We start from the raw sequence: 26289 nt of genomic DNA, 5'->3' as shown, positions 1-26289 counted from the left end.
TAACCTCACTGGGCTGTACCGCCCTGCACAGCCACCCGGTCCCCTTCTCAGCCACCAGGATCCATCCATGCATCCCTCCTGGGGCTGGGGTCCCTATGGATGAATGGGTCACAGCCTCATCCCCCCGAGGCCGGAGGGCTGGCACCACACACTGCACCACTCACTCTCATGACAGCTTTCATCAGCGGCTCATTTCCGAGCCGGCTTGCACGGAGGAAATGATGAGAAGTGACGGTGGCTGCAGGAAAACACTTGCAGGGCTGTCGGGGACAGGACGTGGGGAACAAAGTGAGATCACACTTGCCCCACGGACAGCCGGCAATGCTCGGGGGACGGGCGGCATCCCGGCACAGGGTCACGCCGGCTCCAGAACGTCAGGCCCCCGTGATTAATGAGGCACTGATTTGGCAGGCGAGGAAGGAGCGGACAGGCGGATCCCCCCCCCGCGGGGCTCGGGCGGAGCCAAGGCAAGAGTCAGCTTGAAGCGGGGCTGCTGCGAGCCCCGGGTCCTCAGACCTCCGACCCCACACGGGAGGGGAGAGAGGCACGAGCTCCAGCCCTCGGGAATGAACACGGAAATTACAAATATTTCACATTAGTTATACAGTTAAAAGTTCTCACGGCAGCTAGAAGTAGAGAGTCACAGCCTGACACGCCACCAACTCCCACCAGTCCCGTGTGCCAACTGGAGAACATGGAAATGGCTGTGACCCGGGGGTCCTTCACCATCAGCTGGGCCACATGTGCCAACACCCCCTTCCCAAAAACACGGGGGGCTCAAAGTCCAACTTCCCTCAGGTACATCTGCCTTCCCCAGTAAGACAGCTCTGCGACTTGCGGGCTCTACAAATAATTTTATTGAAATTTAACAAAAGTGGACAGATGCACTGGGAGGAAGGACCATAAGTAGTGTACATTTCCCAAACCCATGGGTCCTACCCACACGCTAGAGGAGCAAGGAGCCTAGTGTCGGTGAGTACGATTCGGCTACACATCCACACAGGAAAGCACAATGTTGCACAGAAATTGTAAAAAAAAAAAAAATCAAAAGGAAAACTTTCTTCTTTTTGTGTTTGTTTTTTTTTTTTTTTTTTTTGCTTGCTCCAACACCACAGTGGACACAGATACTATTTACAGTGACCTTCACATTTTTAAGATCCCTCCAGGTGCTCCCAAGGCCCTGCTGCTGCAGGATTGCTGGGTCCTGGGGGCTGGCTGCTGTGGGGACCAGCCTGGGAAGAAGCGGGGCAGGACGCAGCTTGTTGGCAGCCTGCAGAGGTTCACTGCCACTCTGGTGACACTGAGGGGGTAGAAGAGTGGGAGAAGGCATGGGTTTTGGGGAAGCATGTTTAATACGCTGGGGGAAGGATGGGCAGCCTGTCAGAAAGGACAAAAGCATCCTTGCTAAGCTGGTCACAGTCTCTGCCCCCTCCCCTGGGTTAGGGCCATGCCTTGCCAGCAGATTTTTGGCTGGTAGCCAGGTGAGGGGCTCCCCACTAGGGCAGGCAAACAGTGCCAACCCCCTTCCCACTCCTCCTCCTCCTCCTTTCCCCATGCCCAAGGTGGGGTCGGTGCAGCTTCCTGTGCCCTCACACAGCAGTGGGGCAAGGCAGCACAGACAGCGTGGCCACGGTTTTCTCTCCTCTTCCTGGGGACAGCAGCTCCTGCTCTCCTGTGGAGCCCAAGGGATGCCCTTCCCAGGGAGCTCCAGCCAGGGAGAAACTCAAGAGCAGGTGGTGCAAATAAGAAACACTTCAGTGAGGGATTGTTTTAAGACAAGACTCTTTCAAGCAAGCAGAACAAAAGATGTCAAAAGAAGTGCCCAGCATCACAGTGTAGATGAGCCCTGCCCTTCCACTTTCCTGCCTGGTGGCAGCCAGCACATCCATTTCACCCCGTGCGCTCGCTCCTGTCGATGGGAACCGCGGGTGGAGGGACGTGAAGGGAAGAGGTGGTGACAGGAAGACAGCAACAGCCACGTCGCTGTTATCTCCCCGGAGCTGGGAATGGGGCCCCGCGCCCGGGCGGCTCTGGGCGGACGCGGGGATGGATACATCCAACGTAGACACCGACAGGGCTGGCAGCCAAGTGCCAGCAGCTTAAATTAAAAATCGAGGTAGCAAACATCTGAAGTGCTGAGAAAGTAAATAAGTTCTGGAACGAAAGAGGAGGAAAGCCGAGCTGGCTGCTGTGGGGAGTAGGCTCTGACCCACTTTAAAGCTGTGCCTGCTGCCGGTCCTCCTCTGCCTGCCCAGTCTGGGCACAGCTGAGCAGGGAGGCAGGGGCTCCTCATGCTGCCAAGGGGCATTTGGAGTCAGGCCTTTCCCCCAGCAGCTGGACACACACAGGGGTGAGAGGTTCTTCGGTGCCACCAAGACCTCGACCTTCTTAGGTGGGAGGAAAGAGGAGAAAAGAGCAGGACCCTCCGAGGCGGGGCAGCAAGCCTCCCTTTAAAGTGCATCACATTCCTCCTCCTGCCGCCAGCTGGGATGCAGGAGGAACCACAGTTCACATCGCCAGGGAGATTTCCAAGCCGGGGCAGGTACACCAATTGATTGTTTCGGGGGCACAGGGAAGGAAGACAGGATTCCTTTCCTGCTTGGCTCAGTGGAGGCCCAGCCTACAGGGAGGTATGTTCAAAGAGCAGCGGGGGTGAGGAAGCTGCCCGGCAGCCCAGCCCCGTGGCAGGCGAGGGAGGCGCTCAGCAGAGCCAGTGTGACAATGGGGGGAGGCAAGTCCGCTGCGGAGCTGGGACCTTGCTGCCACCAGCAGGGGCCAGGGACTGCAGAGATCTCCAGCAGGCAGCAGTAAAGCCAACCTCCCCAGCGCTGGCATAAGTGGGGAAATGCAGTGGGGGAAGAGACCAAGGTCTAAGAGAGCGGCATCTGATCTCCATCCCCTTCCCGAGAGGAGAGCAGCAGCCAGCCCAATGTGCTTTGAGACGCCTCAGCCTGCTCTGCTTATCCTCCATCAACAAACCCACATGGGGGAGCATCTCATCACACCGGTGTCAAAGGGACATGCTGCAACACTGGCCATCTGAGCTGCGGGCCCCAGGGACCTCGGGGTGCAGGGCAGGGCGGTGCTGTGCCCTGGCTCTCCCTGGGCCGCATACCTGAGAAGCAGGGGATTCTCTCTGGTGAGAAGTGCAGGCTTGCTCTCCCTTTCACAGCTCAATCACAGCAGCTTGTTTGCAGTTCCAGTTACCCATCAAACGTCGGCTAGAGGCTACAAAAGGTATTTTAGTCTTCTGACTCAAGCGAGGATGTTTTTAAGCAGTCGTTGCACAGAGTCACCCATCTCCTGCGAAGGCCTGCTCCGTCCTGCCTCACCTCCAGGCGAGGGGAGAGCCACCATCCTGCCACACGGCTGGAGTCCTCCTCGGTGGGAACACGATGCAGCCTGGCCCAGTGAGGCTGGAGGTGGTGGGGCAGGGCCTCCCACCCACGGGCAGTGATGTCTGGGACTCACACCTCGCAGATAATCACTGGGAAATCCACGTGAATGCGGGGATGCTCTAGTTTCACTATGCCCTGAAAGAAGAGTCAGAGTGGTGAGCAGAAGGGACGGCCAGTCAACATCCCCGAGCCCTGCCAGTCGCCCAGTGACAAAGAACACTGTGCCCTGGAGGAACTGGAGGGACCAGGCTCCATAAATGGCTCAATAAATGACTCCAGGTATGCCTGGGCAGCAGCACACAGAGCAGCAGCCCTTTGCCCTTCGCTCTGCTCCCTGGAGAGCCGAGGGCAGCAGTGCTGGCTGCCACACATGGCAGGGCGAGGAAGGAGGGAGCTGCTCTGCCAGGCACTGCCCGTGCAGCAGCTGCTGCGTGACTGGCAGATCTTGGCTGTCTGGGCTTTTCATGCGGCACCTTTCATTCACGGGATTTAGAGCAATGAAAAGAGCTCTCTGAGGGAACGCAGCCGGGGCAGCTGGCGCACAGAAAAGCGGCTTTCTGTGCAGGGGGGAGGCTGCTGAATGCAACTCCCTCCACAGCAGCCACAGGAACCCTTCCCATGCCCCATCCCAGCCTTCTCCTGTTACAGCACCAGCTGGGGGCTGGGGCAGAGGGGGAGCAGGGACTCAGGGCTGGGCCTGGCCCTGCAGAACCAGAGTAAAGCTGTGTTAGCAAAGGACTGTTCAGTGCTGGTACCTGCTCTCTCCAGCTCAGCTGAGCTTTCCAACTGGGTGAGTTTCAACCCACACGAACAAGGACTCAGTTCCACACGCCAAGCCTGCCTCTGCTAGAATGCCAGCCCAGGAAGCAGCAGCAAATCCTTCCATCCGCAACTGCCTGCTCAGCACTCAGAGGGGCTCCATCCAGCTGAGAGGCTGCCCACTCCTCACAGCTCACCTAGGCTGCTCATTACAGCCATGCCTTTCTGCTTAATTAGGAAAGACTTCTATAGAGGCTCTCTCCAGCCCTGGTTTGATCTGCTCTTTCCTCCATTTATGCCCCCAAAAGATTCCCTACATGCAGGCTCTCCTGCCCCTGCACCATGATCCTCACTTGACATCCCAGCCCCTGCCCAGCTTCACACCACTTGCTTATTTAGAGAGGAGACTCTTCCACTGAAGGGCAAAGCAGAGAGCTGTCAACACTGCTGAGCAGCTGGAGGGGGTGTGCAAACTCATGTCAGCAGCTGATGGGCCCTGGCTGCTGCTCCCCAACACAAGCCTGGCCTTCCACAGTGACATAACACTGGCTGAGGCAGCACAGCACCCTACAGCTCGTGGAAGGTGCTTGGTAAGGAGACGCCGTGGCCATGCAGGGCTGCCTGGCACTCTGTGCCCCACAACATACACCTGGCTGAGCTATCTTCCCCTGCCAGGCAGTTCTGAAAGGCTCAGGCACTGCTTCTCTCAAAAAAGGCAGCTGGAGGGTGCCACCAGCTCTCCCTTCCCTGTCACAGCCTCAGGTGACACGGATGTGAGCCAGGACACACAGGAATCATGGCTCTCAGGCAGAAACTGGGGAGGAGAAAGCCTCCACCTTTCCAGTAAGAAGATGCCCCGAGGGAGATGATTCTTGTAAAGGCTGGACTTCAAGCGTCACCGTGGCGCTTTGCCCCATCCTTTCCCCCATCCTTGTCCGCACCTTACCTGAGGTATCAGGTTCTTGTGGATCCTCTTCAGCTTGGCGCGCTTCCTCCCGTTCTTGGTGACGATTGTCTCCTCATAGAACTCGTGGGCAAGGTCCCCGTCCTCATCGTAATACATGGAGCTGCCAAAAGGAGAGGGGAGGCGTGGGGTGAGAGCCTGCGGGCGCTGCCGGCTCCCTGCGCCCCGAGCTGGGCCGGGCGCTGGGACAGCCGGTCCCGCAACTCTGGAGCCCCCCGACCCCCGTGCCGTGCCTGTGCTGGGGCCGCCCCACGGCAGCGCCCCGGCCCCACGGCAGAGTTCCCCTGCCCCACGGCAGAGCCCCGGCCCCACGGCAGAGTTCCCCCGCCCCAAGGCAGAGCCCCCCGCCCCAAGGCAGAGCCCCCGCCCGCCTCTCACCCGCGCCGTGTGAACACGAAGGGGGTGGCGGCGCGCGCGGCCCGCGCCCGGGCCAGGGCCTGCTGCCCGCCGGGGCCGTCGGGGCCGCCGCCGCCCGCCGCCGGGGTGGCGAAGGGCCACAGCCCCCGTGACTTGGAGCCGCTGGCGCCCATGGCGGGGGCGGCGGCGGCAGGAGCGGCGCCGGGGGGGGAGGGACGGGGGCGGCCCGGAGCCGCCCGGCGACACCGACCGAGCGCCGCCTGCGCCGCCGCCCGCGCCACTTCCGGCGCCCGCGCCACGTGACACCGGCGCGGGGCGCGCCCGCCTCCCCGCCCAGCGCCGGCAGCGCGGGAACCGAGGGTTCGAGTCCCGCCGCCACCACCCGCACCACGTGTGGGCACCCACGGCCCGCCGACGCCGCTGGGACTGCGCGTCCCGTCCCGTCCCGTCCCTTCCCACCCAGCCCGCCCCGCCAAGGACAACACCGCAGGCCAGACCTCGTCACCAAGATGCCTTTATTGGTGCTCGACGCCCTGCTTCTTCCCAGGGACACTCACTTCTCCGGGGACACTCGCTCCCCCCATATCACCCACTCCCCTGGGGACACCTAATCCCCCAGGTGACACTTGCTTCCCGCAAGACACACGCTCCCTTCGGGACACCCACTCCCCTGGGGACACGCAATCCCCCAGGTGCCACACGCTCTCTTAGGGACACCCATTCCCCTGGGGACACCCAATCCCCCAGGGTACACTCGTTCCCCCCAGGACACACGCTCCCGGGTGACACTCGCTCTCGCTCCCACCAGGAACCCCCACTCTCTGGGCCAGCCCCGTGGGGGCTGTGACAGCGCGGTGGGTCGGTGGTGCCCCATTCCACCCCCCTCCCTGCTGCCCCCACGGCCGGCGGACGAGGGTTCCGGTGCTCTGGCTGGCCTCGGCTGCGCGCCCCGCGGTCACCCCGGAGTCAGCGCGGCCAGCGCCTCCTGCATCTTCTGGCGGCAGCGCGCGTAGCGGTGCCGCAGCCGCCGCACGTGCTCCTCCTCCTCCCGCTGCAGGATCAGCAGGAAGTTGTGCAGCTCCGGCAGCGAGAAGGCGTCCCACTGCAGGCACAAGGGCTGCCATGACCACGGGCACCCGCAGCGTCCCGCCACGGCCACCGCCCCAGGCAATGCGGGGCCAGCCCCCTCCCCGTCCCCGCACTCACGTTCACCTCGCCCGTCTCGTTCTCCTTCAGGATGAAGCTCAGCACCTTCTCGCTGGGGCCGGCCAGCAGCCGCAGCCGCAGGGGCTGCTCGTCGTCACCCAGCTTCCGCAGGTACACTGCAACGGGGCCACGAGTCACCGCGGGGACACGACCGCTACGGGGACATCACTGCTGCTACGGGGATGCTGCTGCTATGGGGACAACGCCACCACAGGGGACACCACTGCTGCAATGGGGACACATCCATGGTGACAGGGGACACTGTCACCAAAGGGGGATACCACTGCTACGGGGATGCTGCCACCAAGGGAACGCTGCTGCCTAAGGGAAGCTGTCACTATCGGGGCACCACTGCCATGATATTGCCACCTTGGGGGACACCAGCACCATGGGAACACCACTGCCATGGGCACGCTGCAGCACCATGAGGGACCCTGGGGACATCACCACCATGGAACTGCCACCACCCAGGGGAAACTGACAATATGGGCACACGGCCACCACTGTGAGGACAGGGTGACCCTGGGCACTACCTTGCTCATCCTTCTCAGACCGCTCGAAGAGGGCGAACTTGCGGGGGTTGTCGATGACGGTGAACTTGCGGAGGAGCGCGTCGATGACCTCGCTGGCACGGGTGTGCGACAGGATGTGCAGGTGCTTGACGGTCCCCTTGGGCAGGTAGAAGGACGTGCGGCGCTTCACCCCCTGGGGGTGTGGCCGCCCCGCCTGCAGGGAGGGGACCCGCTTGGTGGCCGGCACCGAGACAGGGCGAACCAGCTTCAGCTGCACCTTGATGAAGCCGGTGTAGGAGCCGTCCTTGTTCTACGAGACACCGGTGGGGGGTGAGTGGGGTCAGGGCAGGCCATCGTCACACCCTCAGCCCTGTGCCAACCCCGTACCAGGCTCATGAAGAGGTTGCTGTTGATTTGGCTGTTGTACTCCTTGATCCGCTGCTCCACCTGCGCCTGGTCCAGCTCTGTCTTCTCCCACTCGCTGGGCTCATCCTGCGTGACAACAGCCGGGCTGAGCGGCACAGAGTCCGGGAGGGACCGTCCCGCCTGCCTCGGTGTCGCGCCGGCCCCCAGCCCGCCCCGAAGCACCGGGAGATGCGCGGGCGGGTTGCACGGGGTTGCATCAGCCCGGCTGGCGGAGCTGGGCTGTGCCGAGGACGCTCAGCTGAGCTCACCCCAGCTCTGCTCCGGGGACACCGGCACCGGCCGCCCCGCAAGCGCCCGTCCCTGGGGCTGCAGGGCTGTGAGAACGCCCTGCGAGGGCACCCGGAGCCGAGAGTCCGCTCCCGGCAGCCCAGATCAGAGAGGCGTCCCCAAGGCAGAGCGCCGGCAGCCGCCAGCCCGGCACCAGGGCGTCTGGGCAGGCTCCGCGCCCGCGGGGACGCCCTGAGATCTGAGGCAGGAGGGCCGGGCTGGGGGTGCAGCCCGCCCTTGCCGCCGGCACCCCACTTCAAAGTGCTGGCCCCACACACGGGGCACAGAGCGCCCCGGCTCGGCGTCCCCGCCACCGGCACCCACTAATGAGTGTTTATTTACGCGGGGCCGCGGAGCTGCCACACAGTGCTGCACGTGTCCCCGCGGCACTGAGGGGGTGTTCCCAGCCCCGACAGCCACCCCAGAGCATGCGGGCACTGCCGGACCCCGCGGGGTCCCTGCAGGATGGGGACAGCTGTGAAGCTGCCCGGGGAGCTTGTCCCGAGACCCCCAAAGCCGAGAGCAGCTCCAGCCTTGAGACACCTTGGGGTGTCCGTGCCAGGCGGCGAAACTCCACTCGCCCCACGGTGCCTCGCTCGCCCCACATCCAACCGGACAGGGCAACCGCGGCCCACGGCACGGCCATGCTTCACCCCGCTCTTGCCCCACAGCAGGGCCAAGCTCACCTCTAAAAAAAGACCACCAGCACCTCTGGTTCTCCCCACGCACCCAGCCCACCCTCGCCTGCTCCCCAGCACCCAGCCGGGGGAATGTGCCCCGATGACGTCACCCGTGTACCCCATTACGTCACGGCCCGGGACCGACCTGGCGGCGGCGCGGGCGGCGGCCGAGGGAGGTGCGGGCGGTGTAGAAGAGCTCGGGCTCGGAGTCGGAGTCCTCCTGGCTGCAGTAGCCGCTGCTGGCCGTGCTGCCCCCCGTGCCCCCCGCGCCGCCCCGCCGCAGCGCCAGCGCCGCCGCCCCGCAGCCCCCGGGCCCGCCGGCCCCCGGCCCGGCCACGGGCACGGGCACGGCGGCGGTGGCGGAGGGCACGGCCCGGCCCGGCCGCCCCGCAGCCCCGCCGGGGCGGCGAGCACACGGGCACACCCGGCCCCGCGCCAGCCCGACCGGCCCCCGGGCCGGGGCCCGGCTCGGTCCGCTCCCGGCTCGGCTCAGCCCGCTCCCGGTCCTTGGCCCGGCTCCGCTCAGCCCGGCCCTTGGCCCGGCTCGGCTCCGCTCGGTCCCTATCGCGGCTCGGTTCTGCCCGGTCCCGGTCTCAGTCCCGACTTGGCTCTGCCCGGTCCCGGTCTCAATCCCGACTCAGCTCCGCCCAGTCCCACTCTCAGTCCCGGCTCAGCTTCGCCCGATCCCTATCGCCGTCCCGCTCGGCTCAGCCCGGTGTCTATCGCGGTCCCGCTCCCGGCTCGGCTCAGCCCGGTCCCTATCGCGCTCCCGTCCCGGCTCGGTTCGGCGCGGCGTCTACCGCGCCCTGCCCCGCTCCAGGCTCAGCGCGGTCCCGCCGCTGCCCCGCCCCGGCCGTGGGGTGACGCGGGCCGGGGGCGGCGCGGCGGCCCCGCTTCCGGCGGTGACTTCACCCGCGCCCGCCCGGACATGGCTTTGCCCCGGCTGAGCTCGGCTCGGCTCGAGCACGGTGCGGTGCGGGCAGCGTGGCACGGGCGCGACACAGCACAGCCCGGCTTGGCACAGCACAGCCCGACATGGCACAGTACGGCATGGCACGACCTCACTCAGCTCAGCCCAGCGCAGTCCATCAAGGCTTGGCACAGCCCAGCATGGCACAAAATAGCCTGGCATAGTGCAGCCTGGCATGGCATAGCACAGCCCGGCATGTCAGCTTCACACAGCTCAGCTCAGCTCAGCTAAGCCCAGCCCAGCCCAGCAAGGCTTGACACAGCCTGGCTTGGCACAGCCTGGCTTGGCAAAGCCTGGCATGCCATGACGTGGCCTCACATGGCACAGCCCAGCTTAGCCCTCCCCAGCCCAGCACAGCCCCCAGGTTTGCCACCCCCCACCCAAGCCCTCCCTCACAGACAGCCCCAGGCCGTACCACGTTGGTGTCCTTCTCCAACACCTGCTCATTGCCATCGTCCTCGTCACCAGCGCCTGGGGGGCCTCCGCAGTCCAGCTGCACCAGGGCCCGGCAGCGGTAGTGGCAGGTGAAGCTGCAGTCTGGGGACAGAGACAGGAGCAGGGTCACCGCTGTGCACAGCCTGGCTGCCAGGGTCAGGGCCCTGATGGGACAAGGGCTGGCACATGGTGACAGTGTCAGCTGTCTGCTCACGCTGTGCCCAGGGCTTCAGGGGTAGCATCAACATGGAACACAGCACTGTGCCACATCCTGGCTGGTGCCACTTTGCCTGTGCTCCCTGTGGGCTGGCCAGTACAGTGTGCTCAGTGCCTGGTACTGGGATGCTCAGCACAGGGATGCCCAGTATGGGCACCAGAGTGGGTGTCCAGTACTGGGATGCCCAGTGGCCAGTGTGGGTATCCAGTACCAGAATACCTGGTACAGGTACCCAATACAGGGATGCATGGTACCAGGCGAGGATATTCTGTATGGGGCTGCCAGTGCCTGATGTGGGTGCCTGATCCAGGCATGTCCACTGTTTGGTGGCAGCTCCTGGTGCCCAGAGGCCCAGGAATGGTGCAGCTGCCCTGAATGGTGATGCCCAACTTAATGGAAGTGCCTGGCACCAGGATGCCTGGTGGGGCTGGTTGGTATTGAGATGCCTGTACCCAGCCTGGTGCTGGGATGCCTGTGCCCAGTTGTAGGACAGCTGGTGCTCGGTGAGGGGCCCACCACCAGGGGTGGGGGGCCCGTGGGGGTGCAGGATGCTCTGTACCCGCTGGTGGTGGGGGTGTCCAGTGGCAGCCTGCCCGGTGCTGGGAAACTCATGCCCGCTGCTGGGACACCCGGTGCTCAGCGGGGCTGCCTGCCACCAGGATGTTCGGTGTCCTGCAGGGGTGCCCGGTTGGTGGGATGCCCGGTGGGGATGCCCGGCGGTGGGGATGCCCGGTGGCGGGGTATCCGGTGCTCGCTGGGGGTGCCCGGTGCAGAGGAAGCCGGGTGGCGGCCCGCCCGGTGCCTGGCAGGGTGCGGGGTGCCCGGCGGCGGGGGTGCGGGGGCCCGGGGCGCGGCGCGGTACTCACGGCGGCACTGGAGGCTCTTCCTGCCGCCGCCCCAGACGAAGTCCCCGCAGAGATCGCACCAGGTGTGCAGCCCGCGGCGCCGCGGCTCGAAGCGGTGCCCGGCGCCCGGTGCCGCCGTCAGCCGCGGGTCGGGATGCGCCCCGGGGCCGGGCCGGCGGGCCGGGCTGATGCGCAGCGCGTTGGCTCGTTCCAGGCGGCCCCGGCCCGGCCGCGGCTCCGGCTGCAGCTCCCGCAGCTCGATGAGCTCCATGGCCCGGCGGCCGCGGGCGCTGCTCGGCGGCGGGGCGGGGGCCGGCACCGGGCCGGGGCCGGGGCGGGGATCGGGAGGGGCCGCCCCGATCGGGCACCGCGGGGAAACTGAGGCAGGAGAGGTGGGGGGATCGGCGCAGTGCCCCGGGCTCCCGATCGCCAACTCCAGCCCCGGCGAGCCCGGCGGGGCGGGCTGGAGGCGGGGATGAGGCTCCCGGAGCCGCCGCGGAGGAAGGGGGGCCCGCTGCAGCCGCTCCCCTCTCTCTGCCTCTTCTCGCAGGACAAGGAGAAACTGCGCTCCCTGCCTCAGTTTCCCAGCGGGGAAGGGGCTGGAGGCAGCCCTGGCGGCGGGTGAGAAGCAGACGGAGAGCTGCGGGGAGCGCTCTGCTCCCGCTGGCTGCAGCCCGGGACGTGCAGCCGGGGCTGGGGTGAGGAGTTCATTGAGCTCCGAGCGGGGGCTGCTCCGCCGGGGCTGCAGCTGGACCGAGATGGTTTCCTGCCTGCTCCTGGCTCCTGCAGCAGCAGCCCTGGTGCAAAGCCTAGTTTTATGTGTCAGGGATTCTCCAGCACCCCCTCAGACAAAGGACATGGCCAACCTTTCCCAGCTGTGCTCAGACCAAGGCTGCAGCCCTTTAGCAGCAGCTGCTGACCAGTGAGAGCTGGGGATGCACCCCAAGACATCCCCACCAGTAAACCCTGTTTACTGGTAATGCTGGTGGGCAGGGGGCCAAGCCCTCGGTGCTAACATCACATCAAGGGAGAGGAAATGGGGTGAATGGTCCCTGCAAGGTGGGAGATGACAAATACCCAAGAAACTCTTTCTCACAGCAAGAGGCTCATGCAAACCACATCCTCTGCTCCCCACACTGCTCTAACAATGGTAAAAGGCAGCACAGGGGCCTTCTCACTCCCTTCCCTCCCCAGCTGCAGTAAGGTAATCACAACCTTATAGGCTTTTTCGGGTTCTCTGGGATTTCTGTTGTTCCAGAGAGGAAAATGGACACACACCTCTCACTGTGTGGAAGGGAGGGGAGGAAGCAGTTTGTTACCTTCAGCTAGGAGAGAAAAAGCAAAAGCCAAGCACCTGTGGGATGCACAAGTTTTACTGGAAAAGGCAGCATGGTGGGGTGGTGGGAGAGGAGAGGCTGACCCTGCCTGGGGCTGGGAGCAGGCAGAAGGGGCCTTTGCCAGCTTCTTTCCAGCTCTGGGCTGCACACCGGGGGAATCTCTGCCTCTCTGAGCCATGGGCCAGATGCCAGACACCTTTTCTTACAGGTCATCCACACTGGGCACCTTGGCCATCAGGTCGCAGGCAGGCTTGTGCTTCGGCCAGTGCTGCACCTGGCATGCCCTGCAGAGGAGGAAGCTGCTCTCAGGGCACTGGAGTCACATCCATCCCTGGGGGCAAAGCAGCCCAGCACACACCCCTCTGGGAGCTGGGGGAGAGCTGATACAGCCCAGCATTAGACCAAGAGGGGGGTGGATGTGGCCCCAGTCCTGGGGGTTAAGAAGGTTTAACGCCAGACCTTGCCAGATGGTTCAGGACCAGAGATTTAATTTAGTGCCACCGTCCCAGCTGCCACATCCCAGCCTGTCACCTGCACCCACAGGGTCGTGGGTGCTTTCCTACCAAGGTGGGGAGGAGGGAGGCAGTGTCACCACGGAAAACCCAGCCTGTCACTGCTGCCACTGTGGGCAGAGGCAGCTCAGCACCTCGCAGCTGCAACACAACCCTCACCAGCACCTCCTCCCCCAGCAGCCCAGCACATCAGCCTCCCACAAGGTTTGGAGAGGTACATGGCCAGCAGAGAGCTAGCGGTGCTGAGCAGTGCTGGGACCCCTGGCTTTCCTTGGCCCTCCCACAGCATTATCAAGTGAGACCTGTGGTGCTCTGGGGAGCACTGAGGGGCTGCAGGGGGGCCCAGGGGGGCTGCAGGGGCCCCAAGGGGGTGGCAGGGCTCCCTTACCGTGAGCAGTACCACTCGTTCCGGCAGCGAGAGCAGCGCTTGGCTGCTTCTGCACCACACACCCTGCAGCGGGGCTTGTCGGGGGCCAGAGCCTCCATCATGTCCAGGCTGTAGGTCTGTGCCCACCTGTGCAGGCAGAGAGGGGTGAGGCTGCTTACAGGGAATGGCTGACCAGCAGTGAGCTGTCCCTGTTGCATTCTGCCACTGAGGGGACACGTCCAGCCAGTGCCACAGACCCCTCTGTGCTCCCAGTGCTGAGCTCCAGCCCTGCTCAGGCCCCGCTGGGCACTCTGCACACCTGCCCCAGCCTCACCTGCGTGCCTGCAGCTTCAGCTCCTCATCAGTGGGGCTGAAGGCATTCTTCACCTGGTGCTTGGCAATGGCCTCCCACTTCCCTGAGTTTTTCTTGAGGATATGGTCCCAGATGACAGGAACCTGGTGGGAGAGGCAGGGCAGGAGGAAGAGGTGCTAACAGCCTGAAAAGGGTGCTGTGGTTTGGGGAGAAGGCAGCCAGGCCTGGGCACAAGAAGCATGGCCCTCCAGGAGGGCAAGCAGAGGCAGAGGTGCTCAGGGTGTGCTTTTGGGTACATGGAGGGGACAGATCCACCGTCAGTGGGCATTGAGGTGAAACAAGGCAAAACCTTTGGGGTCCAGTTAGGAATGTGTGCTCAGCCTGCAGGCCTGGGCTGCTGAGAGGGAAGCCCTGGGAGCTCAGTGCCCTGTGTGTGGTGTGAACCCTGTGCTCCAGGGCCGTTGGTCTGAGCAGATTTTTCCGCTCGTCACTTCCCTGAAGATGAACGAACGGGGAAGGGCTGGACAGCCAGAAAGGAACATCCCAGCCAAGAGCAGCGTGCCCAGCTCAGCCTCTGGAGGGGACCATGCTGCTTCAAACAGCACTGCCTTCTCCAGCAGGGTAAAAATAGCCAAGGAAGGGGAGGAGGCTGCTCTGGGAGCAGGCAAATGGAAAAATGGCCTTTCCTTAGCTTGGCTCAGCAAGACGGAGTGAGTTCAGCACTCTCTGAACAGAGCAGGGAGCCCATGTGTGTGCTTCCCACTGCCTCCCCATGCCTGCCCCAGGCCCAGCCCCAGCCTTGGCAGGGGCAGGAGCAGCCCTGGCACAAAAGCAGAGCTATGGAGAAGGGCAGCAGCCTGGTGAGGGCTGGAGGAGGTCCCCAGCATGGCAGCTGCTGGTCACTGGGCCACCAACACGCTGGCAAGTCAAGGCACAGGCGTGAATCCATGTCCACCTCCGGCCTGCTGCCATCCCCAGCCCCAACAGCTCAGCTTGCCAGTCTGCAGCTTCCCCAGCTCCAGCTCCCAGCCTGGGCCATGCCTCCAGCTCAGCCACAGCCACCTCTGACAGGGCACACCACCCTCCTGCCAGGCCATACAGCCAGCTGGGATGGGGACAGCGTGCTCCCACTGGGGACAGCCCAGACAGCCACTGCCCAACAGACCCATCTCCTCCAGGAAGTGCTGTGGGAGCCTCTGGCAGTGGGGAAGAGTCTCTGTGCTCCCAGTTCTTCTCAGGAGCCTCTTTGCAGATCTGCCCCCACACTCAGTTTCTCCCCTCAGCTCACAAGAAGGCAGTAGAAACACACAAAACCACTTTTCTCCAGAGATTACCACCTCGTGAATTAAAACCCCCAAGAACCACTTGGCTGTTTAAAGACTTCATGGCCAAACTCCCAAAGGTCCAGACACCAGCTGGGACCAGTTTAACTCCAGACTCTATTCACCAGATGATGATGTCCCTCTGTACAAGTGGGCCAAGCAGCCTCAGACCAGGGCTGTAAAAGGAGACTTCCCTGGGGAGTCCAGAATTCATCAGGAAAACACTGATAAATGTCAAATGAAGAGTTAATTGTCAAAACAAGCCAGTGCCTATGTCTGCCCCATGCAGCTGCCATCCCAGGGGCTCAGGGTGACCTGGAGAGCTGTTTATAACCCAGCATTTATGCTTTTAGATGTGATTGCTTGGCCACTGCAGGGCAGGACAAAGCTCTCACGTCAGCCACAGGCAGCTTTGCTGGCAATAAGGGTGTAACTGAAATGGGTACTTGGCGGTTTTTCCAGGGCATCATCGTTCCAGAGCTGAGCTTGGTGGAAGAAAAAAAGGGTAGGGAGCCATCAGGCTTAAGCCAGAGCAGCTGTAGAGGTGAAGGAAAAGCCACAGGATACCTGCTCCAGGATGAGATCCTTTTTGGGAGGAGCAGGGTCTGTCACTGCAAGGTAACTCAGAAATCTCTGCATCTCCACCAGGTTGGGCAGCTGGTCAATGAGGACATCTGTCAGGAATGCACGGAGCTGTGGCCAGGGAGGGGGGACAAAAGTGAAAGGAGAGGGGTCAGAACAAGGGAGTGAGAGCTGGGGATGCAGCAGGGCAAGAGCAGGGAATTGAGGGGCAGGGGCAGAGACACCAATGGGGGTCTCACGAGGTGCACTCACACACACGGGCTTTGCTGCTGCTCCTACAGAGACAGACCTGCTGTCCTCCCACCACTGGCTCCTGGAGCCCTCAGTGAGGATGGGCACAGATATCTGGAGGTGCCCAGTGCTGGCCAGGCCCCCCAGGTGCTGCAGGGTCCTACCTTGAGGAGCTGGCTCTTGTTGAAGCCATTGAAGCGGTATTTGCGCTGGCACTCGGGACTGAGCAGCAGGTTCAGCAGGGCAAGCCACACCTGCCCATCCAGCTTGGTCATCTTCACCTGATCCTCAGGGGGCACCACGTGCCACGTGCCATTCTCAAACTTCTTGAGCTTGCCTGAGGGACAGAAGAACCAGGGAGACACAGTGCTGCCTGGGGGAAGAGAGTTCAGAAGGGGGATGCTGGCCTGTGCTCACTGCCTCGCTTCACCCTCTGCCTCAGTTTCCCCACAGCAGCCTACTTGGTACTGAGGCAAAATATTAGAGAACATGAAAAGCAGAAAAGACATGTATTAAACCAATATTGCTGTGGCAGGAAGAAAAGATCCCCAAGACATCTCCCTCTGTACTTGGCCAGGAGTGTAGAGCACTGGTGGGCAACACAACAGAGTGGGTGCAGAGACCCATTTTGGGGTACCAGCATGGCCACTCTTCTCGAGTTTCCTCTGCCAGGCAAAGCCAGAAGCAGCATGACTACAACAGATATGACAAAACAAGCTCCAACAGCTACTGTGTGGCTCTAGGGGATGGAGCAGGATGTGACCCTGCATCTGCACAGCCTGGAAATGCCTTTGTGCTCGTCTCTCTGCAGTCCCTCCCTCAGGGCCCTGGATCAAAGCTCCCTCTCACACCCCCAGCACACAGGCAGGGAGCAGGGATGTGTTTCTGGCTGCAGGAAGGAGGAAAGCTCCTGCAGCCAGCTGGGCTGCTCTGGGCAGGCACAGCCCCGTGCTTCCCTTCCTGCAGCTCTTCCTGCCCTGCCCCGAGCAGTTCCCACGGCCCAGGGGCAGCCTGGGGGGCTCTGGGGGCTGTGCCTGGCTGCAGAGCTGGGGCACCATGGCCAATGGGCACAGCCTGACCAGGGGCCTCTGGCAACCTGGGACCAGCCTCAGGGACCAGCAGCACAACCAGGGCAATGTTTGCTGCCTGGGGGAGACCACATCCAGCTCTAGGGAGTGCTGCCCCAAAAAGTGCAGAGAAGCTGGGATGGGCACTCTGGTCTTTCTGTGTGCAGAAGACTCCTCAGAGGAGCACGTGGGGCTGGCTGAGGTGCTACACTCCAGTGCTGGCTGTGATCACTCACAGGAGACCCAGCCCTGTGTGAGGATCAGCCTTTGTCTGGGAGCACTGCCAGGTCCCCAGCCCAGCTGTGCTGCAGCTGCTCTGAGCTGAACAGCTCCAGGCAGGGAGCACTGAGGAGCTGGAGGGGGAACAGCTCTGCAGGGGCTCCTACAGCAGATCCCAGTGGATGCACATCCCAGCACAGTGTCCCACAGACCAGGGGGCATGATCCATACCTGCTTCCCAGCAGCTCCAGGGGCAATGCTCCACCAGCTCGACAAGGAGGCAGGGCAGGTTGTGGGTGTTCAGCATCCGTGTCAGTGCACTCAGGGGCAAACTGGAGGTTTGACAGAAAGGGAGAAATGGCACTCACAGATTAATGCCAGAATTTGTATCTACAAATGCTCCCTGAGGCAGCTGGGAGAGGCAGGAAAGGAACAATGATCTGAGTTCCCAGGAGTAGCATGGAGCAGGGTGGATTGCTGCTGTGTTTCCTCCCAGAGCACAGAGTGCCACTGCCACTGTGGACACAGCCAGCTGCTGAAGGGGGTCCAGGGACCCTCCTGACCCATCTGGAATCCCATCTGGAGAGCTGGGCACATTTTCTGCTGCTCCTGGGCACCTACCTGTCCAGCTGGTCAGTGATGAACCGCAGCACGGACAGAGCCTTCAGGGAAATCTCAAACTCCATCACCTCTGCCTGCTTCTGCAGCTCCTGTGGAGGGACAGGAGCAGCCTTGGTTGGGATTTCAGGGCCCATTTCCCAGGAGCTACAGAGAGGCAGGCACTGGTAACCACAGTCTGGGTAGGAAAACAGAGCCCCGAAGAAGTTTCTTGTCCCAACTGTGCCAGCACTGCCTGTTTGCCAGCACAGCCACAGAAGTGCTTGCAGCCCAGAGCTGCTCTGCCCTCATGTCCCTGTCCCTAACAGGTCGTGGGTGGCTACTGACTGCAGTGCTCCTGCACAAAAACACCCCCTGAAAGAGGCTGGCCCCAAATTTTGCCTCTCTCCCTTTCTGGGACCATCTTGTGGCCCATGGCCCTGTGGAGACCTGCGAGGGTTGAAGGAGGGAGGAGCTGCATGATCAGCAGAGGAACCAGAGGAGGAGGAAGAGGAAGGAGAAACTTGGCCCTGGTGCAGCTGCAGTCCTGCACCCACCCCTCCTGGATCTGCCTCTTCCCTCCAGCTTGGGAACAGCCAACTCGAATATCTGCTGTGGTTATCCCAGCCCTCAGCTGTGCCATGCTCTGCAGCCACCCAGGTCCTTCCCTTCCCCTCATCCCCCATCAGCCTGAGCACTCTGACTCAGCCTCTCTGAGACCAGGGCAGGGCCATTCTCAGAGGTGCCAAGTCCTTCTCCTGGCTCAGGCAGAGCTTCTCTCCAGCCCCAGATGCAGCTCACACTTGGTGTACAGAGCTCTGACCTCAGCTTCCTGTATTTCTCCAAAAAGCCACTGCAACAGTTGCTGTCCAGATTCCTGTGGGCAGCAGCTCTGTGCTCCCTGTGCTGGTGCCCCACAGTTACTAAGAGAGCCTTGTGGGCTCTCCCCTGCCTCCTCCCTCTCCAAATTGCCCTAATGAGGTTTGTCCCACAGCTCCTCCTTGTATCCAGGCCTCATCTCTGCTGCCTTGAGACAGGGACTGTCTTTTGTCTGTGCTTCGAGGGGACAACAGAACAGGGGTTACCACCATACACAGTTTCAAAGGACAACAGGGTCCACAGCCCAGGAGATGGCAGGAACAGCTTTTTCACAGGGGTTATTGTACACAGGGTCAGGAGAGGCTGGAATGAATCAGAGGAAACCAGGCTCTCTGGAAGATGAGTGCTTTTGAGAATCCTATTGGCTAGAAAAGGCCTGGGTTTTTGTGTTCGTGTCAAAAGCAGTAACAGAGACACCCCTTTCCCCTCCCCAGCTGGGAAAACATTTCCTGGAAAACATCCCTATTGTGCTCCAGATCCCTCCACTTCCTTCCCTTTTCTGAGAGAGAAGTATGTGCTTGGGCAGCAAGCCAAAGGATGGAGGCGAGGGGAGCTCCAGGCTCTGCCTTTAACCCTGCTCTCCCAGATACTCCTCCTGCTATGCAGCTCCAGGTGCTGAGGAGCACCAGAGCCAAAGACAGCTCCTGCTCTGGGAAGGGGTGTGTGTGTCAGCCTGGGAATACCTGACTGGGGAAGCTCTGGGATTTCTGCTGGCCCGGGCCAGCTCAGAGGAGCTGTTTCACAGGGAATAAAGGAAGCTGGGGGAAGGACATGAGGACAATTCCTTGTTGTTAGGAGAATTCTCTCATGGTTAACCCTGGCTGGCTATACTGGCAGCCTGAGCCGGGGTGGCTTCCCAAACTTCAGGGAGAGATATCCACACAGCTTCTGAGAGCAACAGCAAATGGCCAAACCCCTCTTGAATATTTTGCCCACCAACTCTCCAGCGTGTCACACCCCAGAGCTCTGAGCATGTCCTGCAGGAAGCCTCAGGCTGGCACTAGCAGCAGGCAGGGCAGAGTGGAGGGGGGTGGGTGCAGGCACAGAGAAGCACCAGACACCCTGAGGTGGGCAGGAGGTGCCAGGGCTGCAACCCATGGAAAGGCCTCCCTGTGCCCAGGGAGCTCCAGGGCTTTCTCCTCACCTGCATGGACGAGGGGCTGGCCAGAGGCTCAGCAGGGAGCTCTGCTGCTGGTGCCGTGGTGCTCCGGGCCGCCAGCAGGGTCAGCTTGCGGTGGCAGTAATCGATCAGGTCCAGGATGCTGTCCTCGGCTGACTCACAGATCTCCTGCACAGCCACAAGGGGCTCACACAGCGTCAGCCCCCACAGTGTTCCACCCCCAGGGGCTTTCCCACCTGGGAAAGCTGAACCTGCCTCTCACCTTGTGAAAGAACACCGTCTCCAGGAGGTTGATGATGGAGGCTTCATGGTGCAGCTGTGGGAGGAGAATGGCAACTGTGAGTAACAGTGGAGCAGCACTGGGACAGGGAAAAGGGCTCTTCTGAGAAGCTGCTTATGTAGCTGTGGCCAAAGAGAAAGATACAAGTGATGCAACCTTCAAATCAGCTCCAGTTAATGCAGTTCATGTTAATATTTATGCTGACATGCCTGTGACACTCCACCATGCCAATGGAGCCACACTTCCCAGCAGCCAGGGCTCTTCAGCTTGTGCTGCAGGGGCAGGACAGCCACGGCCCTCGGGCACGCTGCAGGCTCTGGAACCGGTGCCTGAGATGGGGCAGTGCTCTGCAGGGCTGTGCTCCTCCAGGCCCTGGGCCTGGGGCAGACAGCCTTGTCCAGGACTGGGAGCTATGGAATAGCTGCCCTGAGGCAATCAGCTGCTCAGGGAAGACACCACCTTGCCCCTGCAAAGTGTTACTCTGGACTGAAAATGGGTTAAAACCTCCAAGCCTCAGGGAGATGTTCCTTAGGTCAAGGGCTGTATCACTCTACAAGGAAGCCTAGATTTGGAGATCATTCCTTTGCCAAGAATGGCCCAAGGGACCACTGGTCCCAGGAGCTCAGTAAGAAAAAGTTACATTTTTGTTAGCCCCGAGGCACATGAGACTGGAGAGCCCCTGGCTAGAGAAAAACAGTGCTCAGAGAGAGGAAAAAAACACCCCAGGGAGCCACAGCCAGGAGCACAGCTGCCTCCAGGAATGGCTTTTGCTGCACCCAGCAGCTCCTGCAAGCCCCTGTGTGGGATCAGAGAGGGGACAGCTCTCCAGAAAGCCACAAAGCTTCCCTGGGAGTGAGTCCCTGTCCCTCCTGGGGCAAGGGCACGGGCTTGTATGGGTTCTGGGAAACCAGGCCCTTCCCACTGTGTCCCACTGCCCACCTCAGCTCTGAGACCTTCAGGGTGACATTTATTTTCCAGCAGAGCTGTGCCTGGCCCATTTTCAGGCTGGCTCCCAGCGCCCCCTGTACTCACCACCACGTAGATGGGGAAGGTGCTTCTCGGCTTGAAGTCCTGCAGCCGGCACAGCACGGGGAAGATCTTGTGCTTCCAGATCTCCACAGAGATCAGCTCCCCAATGAGAACAGGAATCTAGACAGGGAAGGGATGGGGAAGTGAGGCCTTTCAGACCAGGGCTGCAGCAGGAACCAGTTTGTTGCTCATGGTCAGCCCCACTGGAGTCACCCAGGGAGGAGGGTGGCTCTGGGGGTGGCTCTGAACTCTTCCAGCTCAGAAGCCAGCAGCTTCTCACTGCAGGGCACAGCTCCTGGGGCTGCAGAGGGGAAGGTGACCCCAAGGAGCTGGGCAGGTCCAGGCAACCTCACAGCCTGGGACTGGGACCCCTCAGGCATAGGGCAGAGATCTGCAACCGGAGGGACCAGTGCATCAAGGAGACCAAAACAACCTCCAAGAGAGAAACCAGACACCAGCAAGTAGAAATACCACAGCTTGACCTTTAATTTTTTTAAAAAACAAAACTGGCACACCACCAGTCAAACATCTTTTCCAGAGATATAACACATTATTCAGCATTTTATTCCAAAATTGCACACACTGCCCACAGGGCAAGCCCAGCTGGAGGCTGAGGGCCAGCACAGGGATCACTCCTGCACCCAGGGAGGCTCACCTTGGCATGGCTGACCAGCAGCTCGGTGAGGAGCTGCTCCTGGCCCGCTGAGGCGCTCAGAATGCCGTGCATGTTGAGCTTCTCCACGTACTCGTGCTGCCGAAGCCATCTGGGGGGCAGCCAGCGGGACACCAGTGCCACAGAGCTCTGGGGGCTGCCCTGGCGAGGCTCCCTTAGGCAGGGAAACCACGCTGTGTGTGCCCTGAGCCGGAGGCTGCAGCTCCCCGGACAGCCCTGCTGCCCCCACAGCACCCTCTGTCAGCAGGGACACCACAGAACCAGGGGGAGCCCCTCCATCACCCCCACCCTCACAGACACCTACATCTGGGACCCCTCCTCACCCTGGGCCCTCCAATCTCCCCCAGTCCTTCCAGGAACGCTCCAGAATTGCAGACCCTTCTCTCACCCCACCTCAAAACCAGGACTCCTCCTGCCTACCCAAAACCTTCTGGGAACCCCTCCTTACCCCCACCGTGACCCCTGGGAAGGCCCCAAACTGGGCTCCCTCCTGTGCTCCCACAGCCCCAAAGGGGACTCCCCACATTTAAAGTCCCTCTTTCATGTTCTCCCCCTATAAACACCCCACGGCCGTGTCCCCGCACCCCTGCCCGCCGATGTCGCGCAGCTCGGAGCCCTGCAGGGCTCGCACCAGCGCCTCGGCCTCGGCGGGCGGCAGCGGCCCGGGCACGGCGGCCATGGCGTCCGCGTCGCTGTGGCAACGGCGCCGCCGACAGCGCCCCTTGGCGGCGGGGAGGACTCGCGGCGGGCCGGCGGCAGCGCGGGGCGGGGCGGGCGGTGCTGCCCCCTGGCGGCGCGGAGGAGCGGCCGCGGCCAGCGGGCACACGTGGCGGGGACAGCGGGGGACACACCGGGCACACGTGAGGGGACACAGCTCTAGAGAGGGCTGCGTCACTTCCAGCACACGATGATGTTGGGGTCGTTCTCCAGGCGCTCATCCAGCTCCTTGTAACTCATGCCTGGGGAGTAAGGCAGTGGGGTGTTAGTAGGGTGTCAGTGTGGGGTCAGTGGGGGGCGCCTGGCAGTGGTGTCAGAGGCTGGGTGAAGTCCCCAAGCCCTGCCCCTGGCAACATGGGCTCGACAGCCTGGCTTGGAGAAGAGCCTGGCCCACAGTCCTGTCTCCCTGCAGTCTGAAGGCTCCCAGAGGGGCAAGAACCCAGGACCAGTGCCCAGCTGTGGGCAGGCAGAAGTGCCCGTGTCTCCCAGCAGCCCTGGGGTGCACACACACGGAGCAGAGGATCCTGTGGCCCTAGGGATCCGTACCAGTCTTGCAGCAGATCTCGTCGTAGCTGTGGCAGCCCGTGTACAGCCGGGCGGGGTGGCTGCGCTCGTCCCGGGCCACCTTGACTGGGTATTTCTGCAGCCGCCGGATCAGGCCCTTCATCAAACCAAACTGGATCAGCCTCCTGGGGACGAGGAGCAAAGAGATGGGACCGCGATCCCAAGGTGCCAAATGCCCCAGCTCCCCACATTCCCTTCTGTTCCACATGCCCCACCATTGCCTCATGGTTCCTACCCTACAGACACAGGGTTGAGTACTTCCTGCTCCCTGTCTCTGCCACTCCCAGTGCCACCACTGCCCTCAGGGACTGATCAGGAGGGCTCTGACCTCTCATCCACCCTCTGGAGCTGCAGGGTGTAGCGGGAGATGAGGTCTCGCACGGTGGTGCCAGGGCTCAGCCCGCAGTACAGCTGGAAGACATCCCTGAGGCTGGCTCGCTTGTGCCCTGCAAGGACAAGTCACCATTCAGCTGCCCTGTCCCCATACCTGGGCCAGCATCCCCAGGCAGGGTCACTGTACCTTGTTTGGTGACATAGGACAGACACTCTTCCTGGAGGCACTTGTCATCCACCAGGTCCTGGACCTTGGGTGTGGTGCAGTAGACATTGGAGTACTGGAGGGTGATGGAAAAGCAGCTCTGCTCAGCTGCAGCTCTGACAGACAGGCCTGGCCCACCCCAACCCTGCCACTGCCCAAATCCCCTCACAGCCCCACGGCCCGACCCACCTGGAGTATGGAGACGAGAGTGACGACCCCGTAGTACCTACAATGGACAGGGAAGGGTGAGAGGAGCCCTGTGGCAGCCCCCACCCCCCTGGGCCGGGCAGCCCTGCACGGGGGGCACTCACTCACAGCAGCCCCTGCACGGGGGGCACTCACTCACAGTAGCCCCTGCTGGGGGGGGCACTCACTCACAGCAGGTTCTGTATAGGGGGGCACTCACTCACAGCAGGTTCTGCATGGGGGGCACTCACTCACAGCAGCCCCTGCACGGGGGGCACTCACTCACAGCAGGTTCTGTATAGGGGGGCACTCACTCACAGCAGGTTCTGCACGGGGGCACTCACTCACAGCAGGTTCTGTATAGGGGGGCACTCACTCACAGCAGGTTCTGTATAGGGGGGCACTCACTCACAGCAGGTTCTGCATGGGGGGCACTCACTCACAGCAGCCCCTGCACGGGGGGCACTCACTCACAGCAGGTTCTGTATAGGGGGGCACTCACTCACAGCAGGTTCTGTATAGGGGGGCACTCACAGCAGGTTCTGCACGGCGATGCGCACCAAGTTCAGCTCCACGTCGGCCTCGGCCGAGATCTTCTGGACGTGCCGGAATCCATCGATGTAGGGCAGGATCTGGGAGGGGGAGGCAGGAGGGAAAGGGCAGAGAGGACTGAGGCATCAGCCTGGAGCCCAAGCAGCTCCCCTGGATCTGGGAGCTGCTGGGAAGGGCAGGCTCCATCCCCAGGTGCGCTTTCACCTTGTGCTGGTGAATGATTTGCTCACAGGCCAAAGCACAAAGCCGAGGGCAGCACCAAACTGTGCTCATAAATGTGGGGATCTCCAGGGCAGCCCAACCCCCCTGATGGTCTGGAAAAAGATCCCATTCAAAGTGTTAATCACACGAACCTGCTGCGTGGTGAGATCCCATTGGGAGTTGAAGAAGTCATCCTTGTCCTGGGTGAAGACAGGGACATCGTACTCCTGCACGATGGGGGGGTCTGGGCGCTGCTCAATCACCTTCAGGTGGATGGTGTTGGACTCATCTGCCCGGGAAAAGGGGAAGGCTCAGTCTCCATGCAGAACAGTGCTCCCTCAGGAGCCTGCAACCATCAATCCCAGCACACCACAATGGCATACACAACAAGGTGTTTGCAGCCATCCCCTGGAGCCAGGTAGGGCAAGGCTGGCCCAGACACCCCCAGATCCAAGCACAGACAGGCAAGGAGCTGCAGGGAGCAGCACAGGCAGAGACAGCCTGGGCAGGGAATGTCTCCCAGCACAGCCCTGTCCTCGATGTACCTATGGGCAGGGTGCACTTCCCTTTGGCATTCAGCTCCTCCAGCAGGATGGTCATGATGGGAACCAGCTTCTGTTTACTCTCCTCATTGGAGATGAATCCACTTTCCAGCTGAAGAGAGCAGAAAGTCAAGTCAGCTGCTCCCCACAGGATTACTGCCTACAGCAGCCCAGATCCTGTTCCTGTTTAGAACTGATCTGTAGGAAACCAGCAGCACAATCCCCTCCTCAGTGTAAATCCAGCCCCCATCCCAACAATGCCCAGTGGCCCCCACGTCTCCAGGACCCTGCAGAGGTGCCCATGCACTGTGGGGTGGGTGGGGAGGCAGCCTGGCTGTGTCCAGCCTCACCTCGAGGGTGGTGAGGTAGCCAGCCAGCTTCTTCACGATGGGCTCCAGCGCGCAGGCCTTGGCTCTGGCATCACACACAAAGCCCAGGTTGAAGAGCAGAGCGTTCCTGCTGTACTTCTTGTGCTCGATGCACACGGGGCAGCCGATCAGCTTCTTCTCCATGGCCGTCCTGTGGGGACACCTGTGACCTGCACCTGCGCCCTCAGGCAGCCTTAAGTCCCCCACAGGGATGGCTCCCAGTCGGCTCTGCAGGTAGGGGCTTTAGCAGGAAAAATGATGCCTATGCCCTACATGCTCAGAGTGCAAAGCACAGGCTGAAGGGAGAGTGGGGAGGAAAGGGTCAGCCCTCAGTAAAGGAAACTGTCTCCTTTGGAAACCAGCACAGCCCTCCTGACTGATCTGACCTTCCTGCATTTAAGACTGGCGGAGCAGCAGATGCAGTACCAGCCACTCCCAAATGTGACCGCCCACCCTGTGCACGGGTACCTGGGGACACCGCAGTGACCCCGCTGGCCCCGAGGCAGGAGCCCAAGGCTGGCAGTGCCACCCCACCGAGCCGTGCTGTGCACCGAGCTGCGCTCCCCACCGAGCTGTACTCCGCACCGGGCCCGGCGGGACAGCGGCTCCCGGGCAGGGACGGGGCTCTGCCCGCACTCACACGGTGATCAGCTTGTTCTGCAGCTCGGGCTTCGTGATCACGTACACCTGGATGGTGTCAAACAGCTCCCGGGAGATGAAGTCCTCGGGGACCTGCGGCGGCACAGGAGGCTCCGTTCCAGCCGAGCCCGTCCCGCTCCGGGGAGCGCCCACCACCGCTGTCCCTGCCCCCTTCCCTTTCCCGACGGCCCAGTCCCAGCCCCCGCCGCGGGCAGGCGCCGCGGGTCCCGGGCGGCTCGCCCCGCACCTGGTAGGTGATTTTGGGTCCGAGCGTGGGGTGGAACTCGCTGAAGAACACGCACTCGATGCGGCCACCCATAGCGGGACGCGAGCGGCCCAGCCCCGCCGGCCACCGTAGCGCCGCTGCCGCGGAGTCACGGCCGCGCGGGGGGCGGGCCCTCACACTGAGCGACAGCAC

General features: G+C 62.2%; 4 protein-coding genes across 8 annotated transcripts; all 4 read right to left on the bottom strand.

Moving 5' to 3' along the window:
- Positions 1 to 839: 839 nt before the first annotated feature.
- TUSC2 (tumor suppressor 2, mitochondrial calcium regulator) lies at positions 840 to 5760 on the bottom strand. The gene is made up of 3 exons (XM_054640136.2): positions 5500 to 5760; positions 5104 to 5224; positions 840 to 3533 (listed from the first exon to the last, which is right to left on the bottom strand). The coding sequence occupies exons 1-3, from the start codon at positions 5649 to 5651 to the stop codon at positions 3468 to 3470; spliced, it is 339 nt and encodes a 112-aa protein (XP_054496111.1). The 5' UTR covers positions 5652 to 5760; the 3' UTR covers positions 840 to 3467.
- A 216-nt stretch (positions 5761 to 5976) lies between these two features.
- Positions 5977 to 11434, bottom strand: RASSF1 (Ras association domain family member 1). 2 transcript variants are annotated; one of them, XM_077184654.1, is made up of 6 exons: positions 11058 to 11434; positions 9955 to 10076; positions 7584 to 7688; positions 7218 to 7506; positions 6685 to 6800; positions 5977 to 6580 (listed from the first exon to the last, which is right to left on the bottom strand). In XM_077184654.1, exons 1-6 carry the CDS (start codon positions 11305 to 11307, stop codon positions 6434 to 6436), a joined length of 1029 nt encoding a protein of 342 aa, XP_077040769.1. In that variant the 5' UTR covers positions 11308 to 11434; the 3' UTR covers positions 5977 to 6433. The 2 variants fall into 2 exon arrangements, with proteins under 2 accessions (XP_077040769.1, XP_054496319.2); XM_054640344.2 differs by lacking the exons at positions 9955 to 10076; positions 11058 to 11434 and adding an exon at positions 8715 to 8742.
- Positions 11435 to 12309: 875 nt separating this feature from the next.
- Positions 12310 to 22264, bottom strand: ZMYND10 (zinc finger MYND-type containing 10). Of its 4 annotated transcripts, XM_054640441.2 has the most exons (12): positions 22149 to 22264; positions 21547 to 21655; positions 20895 to 21011; positions 19845 to 19898; positions 19607 to 19750; positions 17608 to 17696; positions 17218 to 17318; positions 15865 to 16037; positions 15455 to 15580; positions 13587 to 13708; positions 13274 to 13399; positions 12340 to 12657 (listed from the first exon to the last, which is right to left on the bottom strand). In XM_054640441.2, exons 1-12 carry the CDS (start codon positions 22241 to 22243, stop codon positions 12576 to 12578), a joined length of 1338 nt encoding a protein of 445 aa, XP_054496416.2. In that variant the 5' UTR covers positions 22244 to 22264; the 3' UTR covers positions 12340 to 12575. The 4 variants fall into 4 exon arrangements, with proteins under 4 accessions (XP_077040766.1, XP_054496416.2, XP_077040767.1 ...); XM_077184651.1 differs by lacking the exon at positions 15455 to 15580 and having other exon boundaries at positions 12310 to 12657; XM_077184652.1 differs by lacking the exons at positions 12340 to 12657; positions 13274 to 13399; positions 13587 to 13708 and adding an exon at positions 15116 to 15372.
- Positions 21354 to 26273, bottom strand: NPRL2 (NPR2 like, GATOR1 complex subunit). Its single transcript, XM_054640442.2, has 11 exons — positions 26119 to 26273; positions 25873 to 25964; positions 25215 to 25383; positions 24868 to 24976; positions 24475 to 24611; positions 24104 to 24201; positions 23573 to 23609; positions 23366 to 23459; positions 23174 to 23291; positions 22828 to 22970; positions 21354 to 22523 (listed from the first exon to the last, which is right to left on the bottom strand). The coding sequence occupies exons 1-11, from the start codon at positions 26188 to 26190 to the stop codon at positions 22456 to 22458; spliced, it is 1137 nt and encodes a 378-aa protein (XP_054496417.1). The 5' UTR covers positions 26191 to 26273; the 3' UTR covers positions 21354 to 22455.
- Between the last annotated feature and the right edge of the window lie 16 nt (positions 26274 to 26289).

This window comes from Agelaius phoeniceus, chromosome 11, assembly GCF_051311805.1.
Source record: "Agelaius phoeniceus isolate bAgePho1 chromosome 11, bAgePho1.hap1, whole genome shotgun sequence".
NCBI classification, from domain to species: Eukaryota; Metazoa; Chordata; class Aves; order Passeriformes; family Icteridae; genus Agelaius; species Agelaius phoeniceus.
Note: the sequence above shows the minus strand (reverse complement) of the source record. Positions and strands in the feature narration are given on the sequence as shown.